Below are 18,308 nucleotides of genomic sequence, written 5' to 3' on the forward strand. Positions count from 1 at the left end.
TAACTTAGTTCAGATGTGCTGGGAAGAACAGATAATCTTGCTCCCAACACTTTAAAAAAGAAATGTGTTAGATGTTTTTAAGAGGATTGTTAATCACTCCCTCTTTTTAATCTCAAGAGTAGACTGGAATCTTGGCCTATATGATTTATTACTTTGAAGTCTCATTTCCATTTTCCCTCCTTTCCATTTCGATATTTTAAAAATGAATTTACTTCTGCACCTAATCTTATTTGGTTTTTAATACCTTGTTTCTAACATTGATGATTTCCTTCTTGCTGCTGCAATGACTTTATTAGTTATCAAATTACCATGTAAAGGTTTCAGTGGAATTCACTTGATAAGCTGTCCCTTCTGGCTGTGCTTTTATTAGCCTTCACTTCCTATCATTTCCCCTATTTTCCACCACTTTCCTTCCACACTTGATGCCTTCTGTGGTCCATGCTTTAGAGATTTTCTTTTTTGTGTTAGCTGTGAACTATGATTTCTTAAAAATCCCAAACAGGTAAAGTAAGAAAGACACCCCCTACACACACACATACACAAACAGAAAATAGATAAAAAGACAATAATTCTGAATAGGATCCCGGATATTTTCTCACAAGGACCTTCTTGAGTTACCTTTTATGTAACAACAATACGTTTTGATCTATAGTTTCTTAGAACACAAAAGAATGGTCTTTCCAGTGAATGATTTTACTCTTTCAGGATTCTTGGGGTTAGGACTACGTCTCTCACAGTGGACAGTCACTTGTTTTGCATATGTATGCATATTTAATGCGAAAAATAGTACTTAGGTAAATAGCAGATTTTGCCTTCTTGTGACAGAGAGGAGGGAGTGGGGGGAGGGAGGCTGGGGGTGTGGGAGTAGGGAAGAGGGGGAATCTTTGATTGGTGTGTAAAATGAATGAAAATTTTTTCCCAATTAAAAAAAATAAATATGCCTTGGATCTGGGAAGAGTAGGAAGGTGAATATGATCAAAATACATTGTATAAAATTCTTCAAAGAATTAGTGAAAATGTTCATTACACATAAATATACTTGATGTCCACAACAAAAGAAATTTTGTCTTGTTCCTTGAAAGCAAAAAATATCTGATGTCCATCTGTCTCTCAGTGCCAATGACAATACAAAACCTGGCTGATTTTTATCTACGAGGAAACCAATGCATGTAAGGTACACTTACATCAAGGAACCACATACCTCACCTTTCCTCCTTTTCCTGAAAGACAATAGCTCCCTGATCTTGTCCAACTTGTTTCGCCAGTCCTACACAGGACTGTATTTGGTCAGCAACTGATCTGAAGTTGTGATTATAGGAACCTGCTTCAAATAATATGACGACAGTTATGTCTCACAGACTTCAAAATGCATTCCAATCGGTAATTTCTATTCACTATTCACCCAACCCCTCACACATCGATTTAGTCATCAAACAAAAGAGAGCTCCTCACGCTTGCCAGACATTGGACACTGTGTTGTGCCGATGTTGAACTGGATGACTGTGACATCTGCCCCATTGTCTTTTACCCCGAGACGCCATTGGAATGCAATGATGGCCAGTCCTGGGATAATTGTGTTTTCTACAGACTTGTCATTACATCCATTATCTGAACCACTCTTGTCATGCACGGAGGCCTGGAAATACTAATCTCCAGTTCCTCAGAGCAGGTTTCCTGAGGTGACCCTCAGGCCTGGGCTGACTGAGGCTACTGCTTCTGTCAGCCCATGCATTGCTCATGTTATTTTTGGCTAAAGGAAGATTGAATGTGTTGTTCACACATTGATTCGGTTGCTGTTCCCTGTGTAAGTTGCTTGACTTCTTGGCTCTCATTTAAAGGAACAATACCTTAGGAAAGGGAGATACTTGAGTAGTTTTGGTAACCTATCCTTAGAGTAATATCTGGTCTGGTGTATGAAAGATTCATGGCTTCTTGTTCTGTTAGTTGGGTATGCCGCGCACTGTGACGTCATCCACCAGGAGCTCTTTGCTCCTTGCCATGTCTACGTGAGTCCGGGGCTGTATTATCAGCTCTGCCGCCATGATGCATGCAAGTGTGGGAGCTCCTGCCTGTGCAACGCTCTTGCCCACTACGCCTACCTGTGTGGCCAGCGTGGGGTGCCCATTGATTTCAGAGCACAGATCTCATTCTGTGGTGAGTATGGCAGCACAGGCAGATGACCAGGTAACTCTTTTGAGGGGTTGGCATTCCTAACGGCCACTTTTAATTTTTTTCAAAGAGAGGTCACTATTGTATATAAGTTATTTGAAATGTTCTTATAAGTGTGTAAGTACTGAAAAATAAACGAATACTGTTTGTTTAAAGTAGATATATGGTGGATAAAAGAACTTATAACCTGAGGAGTGGGCACTATAATGCTTACTTAGCTTGCTTCACTTAAACTCACTGGAAGAGGGAGAGGGAGGAAGGAAGGGAAAGGAAGAGAGAGAGACACCCACCCACCTCCACACACATACAGAGAGAGAGAGAGAGAGAGAGAGAGAGAGAGAGAGAGAGAGAGAGAGAGAGAGATAGTTCCATTCTATCTAAAGAGAAATTGGTAGTTTTTTTTTTAAAAAAAATAAAGTATAAACACGATTTAAAAAAAAAGAACCCAAATACTGTATGGATCAATAAAATCAAATTGCATCACCTTTATAGACAAACAGATGCTTACTTTGGTTTCAAGAATATGATAAATGTGATAATGACCATATTGGTTAGTTTTTGTCATCTCTACACAATTAGAGCCATCTGGGAAACAAGAATCTCAGCTGGGGAGTTGCCTCCATCAGACTGGTGACATCATAACTGTGAGACATTTTTCTTGACTGTGAATTGATGGAGAGCATAGCCCACTGTGGGCGGTGCCACCCCTGGATAGGTTGTTGAGGAAAGGGTAGCTGAATATGCACTTGGAAGCAAGCCAGTAAATACCTTTCCTCCATGGCTCTTGAGTTAGGTCCTGGTGGAGTTCCTGTATTGACTTTTCTTTGTGATGGACTGTGGTTAGGATGTGTGAGCCAAATAAACCCTTCCTCCCTCAAGTTGGTTTTGGTCAGTGTTTTAACAAAGCAATGATGAGCAAAGTAGGATGAAGGCATAGCACTGTGACGACTTAAATTAACACAGGAATTTACTCAGGCTGTAGGACAAATAAATATAGTACAGGAATTAAGACTGCCACAGAATGTCTAAGTTAATAGCATCTGAAGACTAGGAATCTCACTTACATGTTATACTCTTACTGAGGCCAGGGACATTTTTCCTATGTCTTTGTTTATTCATTCATTCATTTTATTGATTTTATTTTCAAATCTGTGATGTGTTCACTGATGCAAGATAGTGTTTGCCGCGTGATTTATATCCACTTTGATATCTATGTGAGTGAACATATGTGTCTATGCCTGGGGCTCGTTCTTAAGTGACACTTGTCTGTCCACAGCCGTGGTGTGTCAGAAAGGCATGCTGTACCACCACTGTTCCTCGCTCTGCCGGCGTTCCTGCGCCTCTCTCTCCTCCCTCGAGCAGTGCAACGACGATTGTGCAGAAGGCTGTAACTGTCCTGAAGGCAAATTCTATGAGGACACACTTCACTTTTGTGTGCCCATGTAAGTCACAGGGACGGCTCAACAACCATAAGCCGGGTTATGTCTGTTTGTCTCCTGATAGGCCAAATGAACTTTTGTGCTCATTTCTTTAAATTGCTAAATATCTTTTTCTCCCTTGTTTTATTATATAGTTTTTTTTTCTTAATGTGGTGAGCTACTCACCGAAAGCAGGGTTGATTCTTACTTGATTTCTCCACACCCCAATTACTAGCAATTACATTTCCCTGTCACGTGAGTGGTAGGATGATAGTGTCCACTCTTGATCAGAACGTTCTTAGCCCTCACAGGAAGTGAAGACTTTGGTTTGCAGATGTAGAGTTAAAAGATGCAGCAGATGTGTTTTTCTGAAATGCATTTCAGTGATGCTTCTTGGGACTAAACTAACAGTTCAGAACTATTTTGACCTTCAAACTCTGTAGCTACTGTGTCTGGTTAGTTTCTGCCATTTGTACATCAGGCCTATGGGTGGTGGCAGTCTACAGTGGCCAGTTACAGAGCAAAGAGTCAGCTATCATTTCAGTTGTATTGGAAAAAAAAATTCCTGTCTTATTTTATTTACTTCACCTTTCCCCTTATAGATATCATTGCCGGTGTCATTATAGGGGAAGCATTTATCAGCCTGGGGAGCTTATCCCAACACCTTCAGGATTATGGTAGGTATCGATGAATATAATATAATATAATATATATATATATATATATATATATATATATATATTTATCACATTAGAGTGTGAAATAGGAAATTGCCTGAGACATGTACTGGTGAAACGGAAGCCCTTTAATAGGTTTTGGTTCTTTAGTAGATGTTAGGAATGGAGTAGTAATTCAGACTACATCCTGAGGGCTTATAGGTTCATGGTTCATCTACTGGCTCAGAAAAAAAAAATCAATTCTGGGATAGATCTGAACAATACCATACACAGAGGTCACTTATCTTCTGATGTGTATCAAGCCTTGTTCAATAGCACTCATAGGATAACACCCACTCCAGATATAACCTGTCTACTAAAAATACAGTCACATCCACATAGCAGGACCTATTTATCCACATCTATCTCCTAGTAGCCTCCTTATGGTGGCCCTACAGGTATTCACCTCTGAGCCTCACGTATGGATAATGGTAGCAATCATATTGAGCCAGAACTGTGTGTTTTCTATTATCCTGGAACTGTTCTGGGCATGCTGTATTTATGATCAATTAAGCACTCATGACTATAAACTGCAAGAGATAGGGTCTGCCATTTTCTTCCAGTTTATACAGAAGCAGAATGAGGCACATGTAGTTAAGCCACCTGATAAATAGTAATGCTGGGATTTGTGCCCAGGCACCTGGCTTGGCTGTGTTTGCTCTACTGCAGACCTTGCTTCACAGCTCATTTTGTATTGACAGTGAACTGTCACTGGGTGGTGGTGGCGCACGCCTTTAATCCCAGCATTTGGGAGGCAGAGCCAGGCGGATCTCTGTGAGTTCGAGGCCAGCCTGGTCTACAGAGTGAGTTCCAGGAAAGGTGCAAAGCTATACAGAGAAACCCTGTCTCGAAAAACAAAACACAACAAAACAACTCCCCCCAAAACTATCACTCACACTCAACTTACCTTTATAATTATTTCCATCTCCTTCCCACCCCCTGATTACAACACAAAGAAATCATTGCATCTTTTCTTGTGTAGAATGCACTACCTTCTATTGTTTCCCAAGCCAGAAATCTGAAAATCATTCTGACTCCCTTCTTAAGCTCAATTCACTCAGCCTTAAAAACCCTAACAACCTTGGATTTGACTTGATTTTATTTTCTTGGTGTAGGTGAAATCCCTTCTTTCCTTCCCATCGCAGTGCCTTAACAATGACACTCACCTTTTCTTTCCGGTGCCTTTCTAAAAATTGTCTTTGCTTTACGTTGCTATAACAAAATACCAGAAGCATTTGATAAAGATTTACTGAGCTCAGTGTTACAGGAGTCCATCAGAATTGTGGCCACAGGGAAGAGAGAGCCAAGGGAGCCAACTGCTCATAACAACCACCCTTGTAAACAGTCCAGTTCTGAGAGATTAATAATGATTCACTCCAGGTAATAAACACATTTATCTCTTTTAGAAGTAGTTCCCTGATGACCAAATCAATATGTGCCTTAAGTCTCTCCTTCTAACAGCATCACCATGAGGACTAATCCTTAACACAAGTTTGGGAGTGATAAATTATAACAAAACCATTGCAAATTGGTCTCCTGTTTGAGCTCCCCTTCCAAGTGTTGGAAGAGCCTTCTTTTGAATTTAATATCCTTAATATTGTTGATTTAAGTTTAGTAAAATTAAAACCCACCCTTCCTTAGTGCCAAAAATAAAGCTAATTAGCGCTATGACCTTATCTGCTTCCCTGTCAAATGCCTCTCATCCAGGAGAAGTACGTTAAGAACACTTGGCTGCCTCAGTTCCTCTATGATATTTGCCGTATGAATACACCTCTGAGTGACATTCTATTTCGAAAAATGTGTGCATGTGGTTTTCATGTGATGTGGCCCTTTATATATCAATTCCTTCATTTTGCAAGTATAGAACACTGTCTTGCTCTAAAGCCGAAGGGAAATCTGTGCTGGAGTTACTGAGGGCTGGCCTGTGTTCCTATTATGTTAACTTCTTGAGGAATTTGCGAGGTTTGTTTGTCTGTATATGGTTTTCCTCCTAATGTTACAACCAATCTCATGGCGCGTGTGACTCAGTTCGTCTTCAGTGAGCTGCCCCAGTTTGATTGTCTTAACATTCACACTGACCATCTCACTTCTGGGTTTTAAAGACTTGGGTAGCTCAGCCCAGGAAATAAAAATCCTCACATCAGAGCAGGGTCTGGCTTTAACCTCTTTTGCCCACCTTATCTCCTGGCACCTGGTCAAGCAGAACAGTGCTTTGTATATTGTAGTTTATATATTTCCACTGAACATTAGATTCTTTTTCTCTGATCTAAGTCTATTCTTCAGAATTGTTCCGGGTTTACTACCTCTGACTACTTAAATGTCAATTATGAACAGATTTTTAGACTTTTAATGTTTTTTTAAATGTATTTTTGTGTTGAGTGTGTATAAATCAGTTGTATCTTTTCCCCCTGTTACTAAAATATAAACACTTGGACCAGTCTATTAACAATACTGTGGCGTTTCTATCGTTATATCTTTCACAAGACCCCTTATATGGAGCTGTTTGATAAAAGATGTCAAAATGAAATGGCTGTCTTCTAGCTGGACAGAAGACAGTAATTTATTTGTATAAAACCCAAGGTTTGGGTCTATCAACTAACATTTTTTTTTTTTTTTTTTTTTTACTTCTAGCCAGTGTTCAAATGGGACTGTGAAATGTGATGAGCCAGCAACGCCCTCTACTGGTGAGTTCCAGATAAAGATTTTCCCGTGGACCTTGTCTCTCAAACACTGCCTCTTACCCTTCTGAAGGAAGGCATTCAGTCCCTTCCACGCTTTCTTACCCAAGCACATGCATATCGTAATATCATGCAGTCAGCACAGTGTTCCAGTGATTCCTGACTTTTTTCACATCAAGAATTAGAGAGTATTTGAGGGTAAGCATATAATACTGTCTAGAGCAGTGGTTTTCAACCTTCTTAATGCTGTGACTCAAATATATTTCCTCATTTAGTGGTGACTCCAAACTATAATACTATTTTTGTTTCTTCTTCATAACTATTATTTTGCTACTATTATGAATCATAATGTAAATATTTTTGGAGAGAGAGGGTTGCCAGTGGGGTCCCGACCCACAGGTTGGAACAACTGGCTTAGAGACAGCTGAGGCATGTCACCTTTATACTGTCTACCCAGCACCAACACAGGTAGCCAACAGGCTTTAAGAATATAACCAGATTCTGGCTATAACACAGTTGTGGATCAGAAATCAGAAAACTCTATCCTGGACCAACACTTTTCAGCTTTAATGCGTACACAGTGGACTGGTGATCTTGCTAAGCCTTAGGTTCTGATTCTGATTGAGAAGCAGTACCAGAGATTCTGAATGTCTACCCACAGCCAACGTAATGTCAGTGCTCCTGGGGTCTGGGGTGTGTCTGGGTAGCATGGTCCTAGTATTAGTTGAAGTGAATTGAAAATAGCATGGAATAAGAGCATGGTGTCAACATTCCTATAGTCCGGCACTGAGTGGGTGGAGGCAAGACCATCCAGATTTCAAGACCAGATTCAGCTATGCTGAGTTAGAAGCAAACAGGGCTTGTAAGTAAGACCCTGTTATAAAAATGAAAAATAGAAACAATAGTTTTATTAAATATATCCATTGCCATTTCCTTTAGGATGCTACTTTCCACTAGGAGTATGTATCCTGAAGATCTTCAAGTCAGAGAACTTACTGTATGATTCTGTATTTTCATCAGATGAAGAAATAGCCTCAGATTTTCAGCAACTACAGAAAAATTCTGGGCAAATGACAGTTCTTGGTTTTCATTCTGTTAGACAGTGAGATTTCGGCTCTGTTATTTATTTGAATACACAACTATATATCATTATAAATCAGCTTGGAGCTGAGCTTAGTGGCATATATCTCTATACTCCCAGTTAAACAGGATAAAGCAGAGGCAGGAATTACAGACCAACCTGCGCTTGATAGTGAGACACTGTCTCTTCAAACACAAAATAAAAAGATGTCCTTTGAATTACATGTTCTAGATTTGCTTTGTCAAGATTTAGGTCAGTCTGGGGCTTCTCTACAGGTTATGCTACTGGGCCTCACCATGAACACAGTAGCTACTGGAAATCCTCACTATGTGCCTCTTACTTAAAGGCAGCTCCTAGTTAAAGTAAGGATGCCTAGGCAGCCTGCTTTCTCTATGGAATCCTCACGATTCTATCCTTCTGATCCTATGTAAGTGTCTTATTTGATTCCTGACAGATCCAAAGCTTTCTGGAGAAGCAGGAAGTCCCTGTCATGCCTCTGTAACAGTGGCCACTTCTATACTTTATAGTATAGTAAAAACTGATAAAAATAATTATTCATAGGTCAGGCAAAGGTCAAGAAGTAACATGCATTTATTATGGCTTCATAAGTGTTGAAATATATGTTATAGTTTTCAGCCCTTAAAAATTGGTGTTTGAATTAATCAACATATCCTGTTTTTGTACTTCAAGAAATTATATGCTACTTATTGAAGTACCAGGGAAGGTGGCTAAGATTTTCAAGTTGAAATAGCTTTTGGAAAGTTTGATGACCAGGCAGACTCTGGCTAGGTAATGTTGATAAGCTCATCCACTCAAGGATCACAGCATGAGAGCATCCTTTAGTTATAGCGATGCTCTGGTCTATGGATTTTTTCTGGATGGTTTGTGCATAAGACTGTGAAGCAAATACAAAGTTAAAGCTATGTTATCTCTGCTTCTATCTGAAGTCCCCGTCTGCCCAGAAGGGAAGGAGTATTTTGACTGCAGGTTTCCTGACCCTGAATTACCAGCTGGTGGTATAAACTGTGAGACCACATGTGCAAACCTGGCCATGAACTTCACCTGTGCTCCATCCTCACCCTGCATAAGTGGCTGTGTTTGCGCTTCAGGGTGAGTTCCCTTATCTTGCTAATACAATCCTCCAAGATTTACAGAAAAAGTAAGGTCTCTTAAAAATATTCTTGGGGCCAGCTAGATGGTTCAGTGGTTAACAGAGCTTGCCTTGGGTGTCTAATGACCCGAGTTGGATCCCTGGAACCCACATAGGGGTGGAAGGAGAGCGCTGATTCCATATTCAAAGCATGACACACTTAAGTCCATGTATGCCTATCTCACACACACACACACACACACACACGCACACATGCACACGCACACGCACACGCACATGCACGCACACACACACTTACTTAAAAATAATTTAAAACTATTTTTTACAAGAATAGCTAAAATCTTTTTGACCAGTAGTTAACTTTGCGTTGGTAGCTACCAGATTATTGTAACTATTTTGCTAAGCTAATTTAACATTGTGCAATATCACTAGAGTCACGCTCTGAGTTGAAGAGAGAGCACATTTTAAGATAAGGTTGGGATTTCTCCCTTTTCAGCTACAGGTTTGGAAAAAGTGACACAATCAGTCACCTTCACTCAAGGCACCTGTTGCTGGAGAGCTTCTCTCCAGGTTCCACCAAACCCCACTGTAGCTTTAGTTTTTCTGCCTTGCCCACAGTCAGGACAAATCTTTGTCACCCGCCAGTCCCACAGCCGCTCAGACCCAACCAAATAAACACAGATACTTATATTGCTTACAAACTATATGGCCGTGGCAGGCTTCTTGCTAACTGTTCTTATAGCTTAAATTAATCCATTTCCATAAATCTATACCTTGCCACGTGGCTGGTGGCTTACCGGAGTCTTCACATGCTGCTGGTCATGGCGGCAGCTGGCAGTGTCTCTGCCTCAGCCTTCTGCTTCCCAGAATTCTCCTCTCTCCTTGTCCCACCTACTTCCTGCCTGGTCACTGGCCAATCAGTGTTTTATTTATTGACCAATCAGAGCAACAGATTTGACATACAGACCATCCCACAGCACCCCACAGTCCCACATCCACATATAAAATAATCACTCAGACACTTATATTACTTATAAACTATATGGCCATGGCAGGCTTCTTGCTAACTGTTCTTATATCTTAAATTAACCCATTTCTATAAATCTATACCTTGCCACATGGCTGGTGGCTTACCGGTGTCTTTACATTCTGCTTGTCCTGGTGGTGGCTGCAGTGTCTCCCCCTCCTTCTTTCTGTTCCCCAATTCTCCTCTTTCTTTGTCCTGCCTATACTTCCTGCCTGGTCACTGGCCATCAGTGTTTTATTTATATAGAGTGATATCCACAGCAGGCACCATCTAGGTATACATCATATATATATATATATATGTATATATGTATATGTGTGTGTGTGTGTGTGTGTATACACACACACACGTATATACATATATATTCCACTAATGCAGTGATTGTCATTGACATTAATATATATATATATATACATCATATATATATATGTGTGTGTGTGTATATATACACACACACACATATACATATATATATACACATATATATTCCACTAATGCAGTGATTGTCATTGACATTAATTTGTAATAATGAAGCCAACTGATTTAATTATAAACATTGCAGGTAACAATATTGAGGCCAAACAGGGGGTTGCTTTTAAGTGGGTACTCTGACCTCATTCACAACAGGGCTCCAATTCCAGCTCTGCCACTGTTAGCCAAATGATTTTTCTACACATTCCTCTGAAGCCCCAACTAGACAGGCATTGTACGATCTGTAAGATATTATAAAGTAAGTGTGTGTGTGTGTGCATGTGTGTGAGTGCGTGTGTGTAGAGTGTATTCGACATATATGAATCGCAATTTAGTTGTAGGCTATCTACTCTTCATACATTTTTTTTTTTCTGCTGTAGAAATACCACGTACTTGTAACAGACATAGAATCTGGAGGCTTTTCGCTTCCTTGTCGGCACAAATATAATCTGTTCTCCCTGGCTCTTGCTTGTCTAATGATGAATAGACAGAGGGCCATCTCAGGTAAACAGGTCACTCTTTCTTCCTCAATGAACACGTTTTACAAAGACATTCCCAGGATCAACTCATAAGAAGCGAGAGCACAGGAGGGGGAGGTCTTGTGGTTTGCCTCCCGGGAGAATCACCTTTGTCTAAATGGCTCCAAAGAGCCAAGTATCTGGGAACGGTATCAATCTGTTTAGAGAAGAAGGGCACACGAGGAAGAGAAAGAAGGTCACAATAAACAAGAGCCCAACATACGTGAAAAATAAAGACGGGTGGAAACCAGACCAGAGAACAAATGAGCAAGGAAAACAATTTATCTACAGGACAAGGGAAAGAAAAAGTTTATTGTGGTCCAATAATTAAAATCCATAACATTGCTTGATCTGTTTGTTTGCGGTTGTTGGGATGCATGGGCGATTAAAGCCGTATCTAAACTTTATTTCAGTGTCTGATGCTGTTTACTATTACCTTTGGCTTCCAGTTCACACTTGACATTTCTTTTCTGACTAACCTTATTAAGAAACAGAGAAGTGCAATCCTTCCTTCCTTAATGGTAGTGAATAGATAGAGCTAGAAGCAACCAAGATGCTTCTGGTCGACTGAGAAAAAGAAAATGGGTACAGAAATACTTCTAGTAAAAAGTTGATGATGGTAATTAAGTTATCTTCTCTTCAGTGTGACCTTTTCTGGCTCATGTTGAGACAATACCTTAGTATATTATGTATTTTCCCAGAGATCCTGATAGGGTGAGGGCTAGCTATAAAAGGTCTACAGGGACCTAGTTTAGAATTCACTGCACTGAAACAATACAAAATAGAGGAAAAGTCAATATAAAGGGCTTCAGATATTGGCCATCCTTATTAAATAACCTTCGGGCAAGTTGCTCAGTTTCAATTTCTTTTAAAAATGAGTGCAGTGGTATTTGTTTCATGGATGGCTGAGTACATCATAGCATACCAGTTACATGGTAGGTCTCCCGTCAGTGTTTATTACATCTCTCCTCCCTGCCAACCAAAGAGATACAGAATGACTGTGTCTTCCTCCTCCTGCTCCCGGTTTTTATTTAGGTATGAAAAACTCATCAGTCATCTGCATAACCAGTCAAGACTATTGTTTGTCTGGGTCTTCAGAGATCATGGTCCATTTGACTGAAACAACTAAGGTTAATGAAACAGTATTTTGGGGAAGAGGGTTGGGAGGAGGCATTAAAATACACGCATAAGATGAAAACGGAATTTACTATAGTGCATTGTCCTTAGGCTAAAATGAGTCTGTGACATATTTTAAGGTAGTGTCTGTATAAGAGTAAACAAAGATACTCATTTTTGTTATTGGGGTCTTTTTCACCACATCCAATCAACTATTTAGTTCACTGTGATTAATCCTCTATGAAAAGTTTACACACATTGTTATGTACTGATGCTGGTGAGGAAGTTAGGGACACAGAAGACCGACAGAAAAGAGAGAATTAAAGTGAGACTTAAATGATGAGAAGAATTCTACAAAAAGAACCAAGATTTAAAGTCAAGAAGATGACAAGTTTGGAAAAGCGAGCTGAGAGTGTGAAACCTAGGGAATAGCTGATCTCCAAGAAAGAAACTGAACCAGACAATGCATCCTTTACACACATAAGTTTCTCTATCCATCCTTTCTCAACAAAGAAGTTTATTCCATGGCTGAACGATAACAGATATCATGGTTCTCCTGAGTAGTGGCAAGTCTAGCAGACTGCGTACACCGATAAGGAAGCACTATACTGTATACATAGAGCTATGAGGACAGTGGAGGTCGAAAAGCATGGGTGGTTATTTCTGAATGAGTAGGAATTCAGGGCTTAAAACTTTGATGATAATTTTTTTTTATTGTTCTGAAAATGGAATCTAGGGTTTCATACATGCTAGGCAACATATATATATATATATGTTGTAATAAATATATAGTATATATGGATGTAAATCCTCAGCCCTATGTTTTATAACTTTGGATTATAGCAATTTTAAGAGAATTCATTAAAAAATGCATTCTATATATTTTAGTAATGGTATAATTGGTCATTTGACTATTGTTTTATTAAAATTATTTAACCAATAAATTATTCATATAAATATTGATATTAATTATCAAGGTTCACATAAATGTTACGTTTTAGTGACTTTATTATATATTTAAATAATATTTTAAACATATTATCATTATATTTATTATTATAATACTTGTTAATTATTTCAGTTTTATACACAATATTTTTGGAAAAATTTAAGAATATTGAATTATATTTTCAATGAGGGTACTAGAATATATATGTAATCTATGCAATACATATTTATTTAATCTTAATACAAGGATGTTTTGATAGCACACTATTTCTTCCAATATTATGAATTTTAATTATTATATTGATATTAAATTATATATTCTAAACATTTTATAGTACTAGCTGTCTTTAGATAGTTTTTTCTGGGATAATTTTTTAAGAAAGAGGTAATGCTTTAAAGCAAACATTCAAAACAGCATATTAATATAAAGGAACATGAAATACTTGATATATTTTTATTTAAATACACCTAAATCAAGCTGTCATGATTTTATATCTTAGCACTGAGAAACAAGCTTGTTTGCTCTCTAAATCCTTTAGCGGAAAACATTATTGATACCATAATTTACTATTTCACCAGGAACTGCTAGACAACACAGTCTCTTTTAGTAGCTAATAGTGATGACTGGTCACCTATTTTCTCTTCAAATGTGCTTTTTCTAGAACAACCCACCATGTTAGAAATACACACTTTCTGTTTTGATAGCACACTATTTCTTCCAATATTATGAATTTTAATTATTATATTGATATTAAATTATATATTCTAAACATCTTATAGTACTAGCTGTCTTTAGATAGTTTTTTCTGGGATAATTTTTTAAGAAAGAGGTAATGCTTTAAAGCAAACATTCAAAACAGCATATTAATATAAAGGAACATGAAATACTTGATATATTTTTATTTAAATACACCTAAATCAAGCTGTCATGATTTTATATCTTAGCACTGAGAAACAAGCTTGTTTGCTCTCTAAATCCTTTAGCGGAAAACATTATTGATACCATAATTTACTATTTCACCAGGAACTGCTAGACAACACAGTCTCTTTTAGTAGCTAATAGTGATGACTGGTCACCTATTTTCTCTTCAAATGTGCTTTTTCCAGAACAACCCACCATGTTAGAAATACACACTTCTGTTTCATATTCATTATGCTACATAACAAAAGGTCAAACCATATCTGATCATGTGCTTGGCGTTCAGTTAATGCTATGATACACAAGGACCTTGTGGGGAAAAGAGGGGAGGACCAGATTCATTTTCCAAGGCAAAACACAGTGTTGAATATGAAAAAATTATAGACTGAAAGGCCGCCTGACACACACAGGTTTCTCTAATCCTGTTACCTTTTCATTTGGAAGAATGGCAGAACACAAAGGGAAATGCTACATTCCTGAAAGCTGTCCCTGCATCTGGAAAGACTGGGAATATGTCTCGGGGGAAGTCATCTCCACACCGTGTTACACCTGGTAAGAATAGTCATTTATTCCACGGACGTTTCCTTCAGCAAATGTATTCATTGCAACTGTTTGACTGACATGACTGGACATGTTTGATTAGCAAAAGGGAATTATAATCAACCTTGCGCTTATTAGAGCTGGAGGCCATTGGGAGTTGAGTAGCTAATTCCTACATGGGGACCATGGCATTTTCAATGCATGTTTGTTTGCCTAGAAGCATGAAATCACAATTTGGCAACAATAGGAGAAACATCCCAAACTTATAAGAAAACGCTAAGTGTTACAAAGAGAAGGCCTTATTCAGTAGCATTTTTCCTCTTTGGAAGTCAGTGAGCATAGTGTCACAAAGAAATTATTTTTTTGCTAAAATTTCCTTAAAATATATTCAAGTATTCTAAAATTTCGATTGTAGAATCTTGAATATAAAAATTTCATTCTGTTGTCTATTTTCTGTGTGCCCCAGACTTAGTTTTGGCGTCTGATACTATAAATGTACATGACAAACTTGTCACTGTAATAGGCATTATCAGAAGGAATTGGCAATATTTATAAGGATTATGGACTCCAAATGCTTCTGAGAACAAATGTTTAGGCAACTTGAAAATTGCCAGTGCTGCAGTGGTGCCTCTCAGCAGAGCACTGGCTGCTCTTTCAGAGGGCCCTGGTTTGATTTCCCAGTTCCGGGGATCCAATACTCCCTTCTAGCATTCACAGGCACTAGGCACACACATAGTGCACAGAAATACATACAGGCAAAGCACCCATACACATAAAATACAAATACTAATTTGAACCTAATTTCTCCGTAAGATAACTCTTGTTATTTTATTTTTTTTATAGTGTTTGTCGGCGAGGGATGTTCAATTGCACATACTATCCATGTCCTGCTGTATGCACAGTCTATGGGGACCGGCATTATTATTCTTTTGATGGGTTGGAATATGACTACATCAGTGATTGCCAGGTTTTTTTGATAAAGGTTAGTCATAACTACTTTTTGCTTGAACTTGCATAAAGACAGTGTGAAGAACAGCTTGTTGTTCATGGCATATCACATTAGTTTTTACCACTAATAAAACTTATGAAAGCTGCAGTCATTTTCAACTAATTTCTTCAGCTTTAAACTCATCTTAAGTTTTCGCCGGGAGGTGGTGGTGCACGCCTTTAATCCCAGCGCTGGGGAGGCAGAGCCAGGCAGATCTCTGTGAGTTCAAAGCCAGCCTGAGCGCAAAGCTACACAGAGAAACTCTGTCTCAAAAAACAAAAACAAAAACAAAAAAACAAAAAACAAAACAAAAAAAACTCATCTTAAGTTTTCGTGTTCATATGGGATAGACTAATTCTTCAGCTCCATGCCTTTTGCCTTGTCTGTAAAATGAAGATAATGATTATACCTAGCTCCATGGATAGAAAGGGCACAATTACACAGTAATTGCTCATTAATGATAAATTATTTTTATTATTGTTAGCTTGGTGTGATGAATATACATATAACACATTAAACCATATATCTTATTTTTATGAACATATAAACCAAGAGAGATTATTTTTGGTTCTAGAAATGATATATTGATGGTATCTTTTGGCAAATTCCTGGATTTGTGTATCTGAGAAAGTCTTAAAATTTCTCATATGTCTAAAGTGTATAGATAGATAACCTACATGTATATTTTTTTAGCCAACGCCAATCTCAGAATTAAATTTCTAAGTGAAAAACTGTGGTCTTTCTAGTGGAGTCACAGAACAGTGGAATGAACACCATCTACCAGCAAATAAATATGTGATTAATGTATTTTTCTGGGCATAGCTTTTATGCCACATTATGCTTATGTGTGATTCTGCCCAATGAGCCTTTCTCTAAAAAGTAGAATAATAAGGTCTATTTCGAACAGTTCTACAAAATAAAAATAGAGAAACTTTAATGAGGCTTTTGCTTATCTATTAAAGAACTGACGTTCCCTATGAGCCCTTGTTCCACAAGTCCCATAATAAGCATCATTGAATTACCATTCATAAAAGGGGCTGCCCTTTCTGAATGATTTTAAGTTTCTTATAGAAAAATGGTAATGGATTTGGTATTATATAATTATGGCACCTATAAAGTATATTTCTATTTCTTAATTAATTTTTTTATTTTTTAAATTTCATACATGAGTACTGCATTTACATAATTTCCACCTTGCCCTCTCCCCTCAAACTCCTCTTATGTCCCTCCCAACTCTTTCTTAAATTTACTACCTTTTATTTAATTAGTTTTTATGCACACACACATATAAATACAGCTTGCTGAGTTCATTTAATGTTACTTATATTCCTATGTATTTAGGGCTGACTCAATGCAGCTGGATAATGTGTCAGGGGGCTCCTCCCTAGATAAGACTTCATCTCCCTGTAGAACTTTATCTATGAATAGAACCTACTGAGATTCACACCATCCACAGCGCACTTCAACTAGTTTTGTCGTGATTCAGGTTTTCTTTATTTTCTTTTTTCTTTTTCTTTTCTTTCTTTCTTCCTTTTTTTTTTTTTTTTTTTGAGACAGGGTTTCTCTGTGTAGTTTGGGTGCCTGTCCTGGAACTCACTTTGTAGACCAGGCTGGCCTCAGACTCACAGAGATCTGCCTGGCTCTGCCTCCCAAGTGCTGGGATTAAAGGCGTGTGCCACCACCGCCCGGTTTACAGACAGAATTTTTGAGAGTTCATGTGGGCAGTTTTTCTGTCATATACAGAAGACACTGGTTCACAGCAGATGTCTTGGTCCTCTGGCTTTTACAGTACAATCTTTCTACTCCTTCTTCTGCGATGATTTCTGACCTTTCGGTATGGTTGTTGTGTTGTAGATCTATTGATCAGGGTTGGACAACCCACGGTCAGTTGTTCTCTGTAGTTTGATCACTTAGGGCTTTCTGTAATGATCTCTGTCTACTGAAAACAAAGTTTCTTTGATGAGGAATGGGAGCTACATGTATCTGTGGGTATAAGAATACATATTCAACATGGAGCTAGAAATTTTAATTTTTTTAATAGAGTGGCAGCAATGTGTTCTCCTCTAGATTTTGTGGCCTCACTAGCCACTTGTAGTTGGCAAGTTTTACAGGACCAGGCATGAATTCCCTCCTATTTAGTGTGCTTTGAGTCCAATTTACATACTTTCTACCACCAAGCTGTTGGTTACCTCTAATAGGTAAGAGCCATTATTGTACCCTTGGGATATCTTACTTATAGTGGTCATTGTTGTTTATAGGCTTTATACTTGGGTAAACTATTGGTTGCTTTTCTTCCTTTGCAACTTGCCTACCATCTCTGGATACTAAGTGTGCTGGCTAATTTTATGTCAATTTGACAGGAGCTATGGTCATCGGAGAGGAGAGGGCTTCAATTGACAAAATGCCTTCATAAGATTGGGCTTTAGGCAAGACCATAGGGCATTTTCTTAAATATTAGTTGGTGAATTAGGGCCCAGACAATTGTGGGTGGTGCCAACCCTGGGCTGGTGGTCCTGAGTTCTAGAAGAAATCAGGCTAAGCAAGCCACAATGAGCAAGCCAATAAGTAGCACTCCTCCATGGCTTCTGCATCAGCTCCTGCCTCCATT

General features: G+C 38.4%; 1 protein-coding gene across 3 annotated transcripts in view; it reads left to right on the forward strand.

Moving 5' to 3' along the window:
- Nucleotides 1-18,308, forward strand: part of Otogl (otogelin like) — a 146,168-nt gene that overhangs the window by 45,705 nt on the left and 82,155 nt on the right. For all 3 annotated transcript variants that reach the window (XM_028873093.2, XM_028873094.2, XM_037196783.1), the window contains exons 19-25: nucleotides 1,945-2,154; nucleotides 3,446-3,611; nucleotides 4,190-4,264; nucleotides 6,935-6,987; nucleotides 9,010-9,172; nucleotides 14,617-14,724; nucleotides 15,556-15,694. In XM_028873093.2, coding sequence (XP_028728926.2) covers nucleotides 1,945-2,154; nucleotides 3,446-3,611; nucleotides 4,190-4,264; nucleotides 6,935-6,987; nucleotides 9,010-9,172; nucleotides 14,617-14,724; nucleotides 15,556-15,694 — 914 coding nt within the window. The remainder of the gene's footprint in view (nucleotides 1-1,944; nucleotides 2,155-3,445; nucleotides 3,612-4,189; nucleotides 4,265-6,934; nucleotides 6,988-9,009; nucleotides 9,173-14,616; nucleotides 14,725-15,555; nucleotides 15,695-18,308) is intronic.

Source organism: Peromyscus leucopus, chromosome 18 (assembly GCF_004664715.2).
Source record: "Peromyscus leucopus breed LL Stock chromosome 18, UCI_PerLeu_2.1, whole genome shotgun sequence".
NCBI lineage: Eukaryota > Metazoa > Chordata > Mammalia > Rodentia > Cricetidae > Peromyscus > Peromyscus leucopus.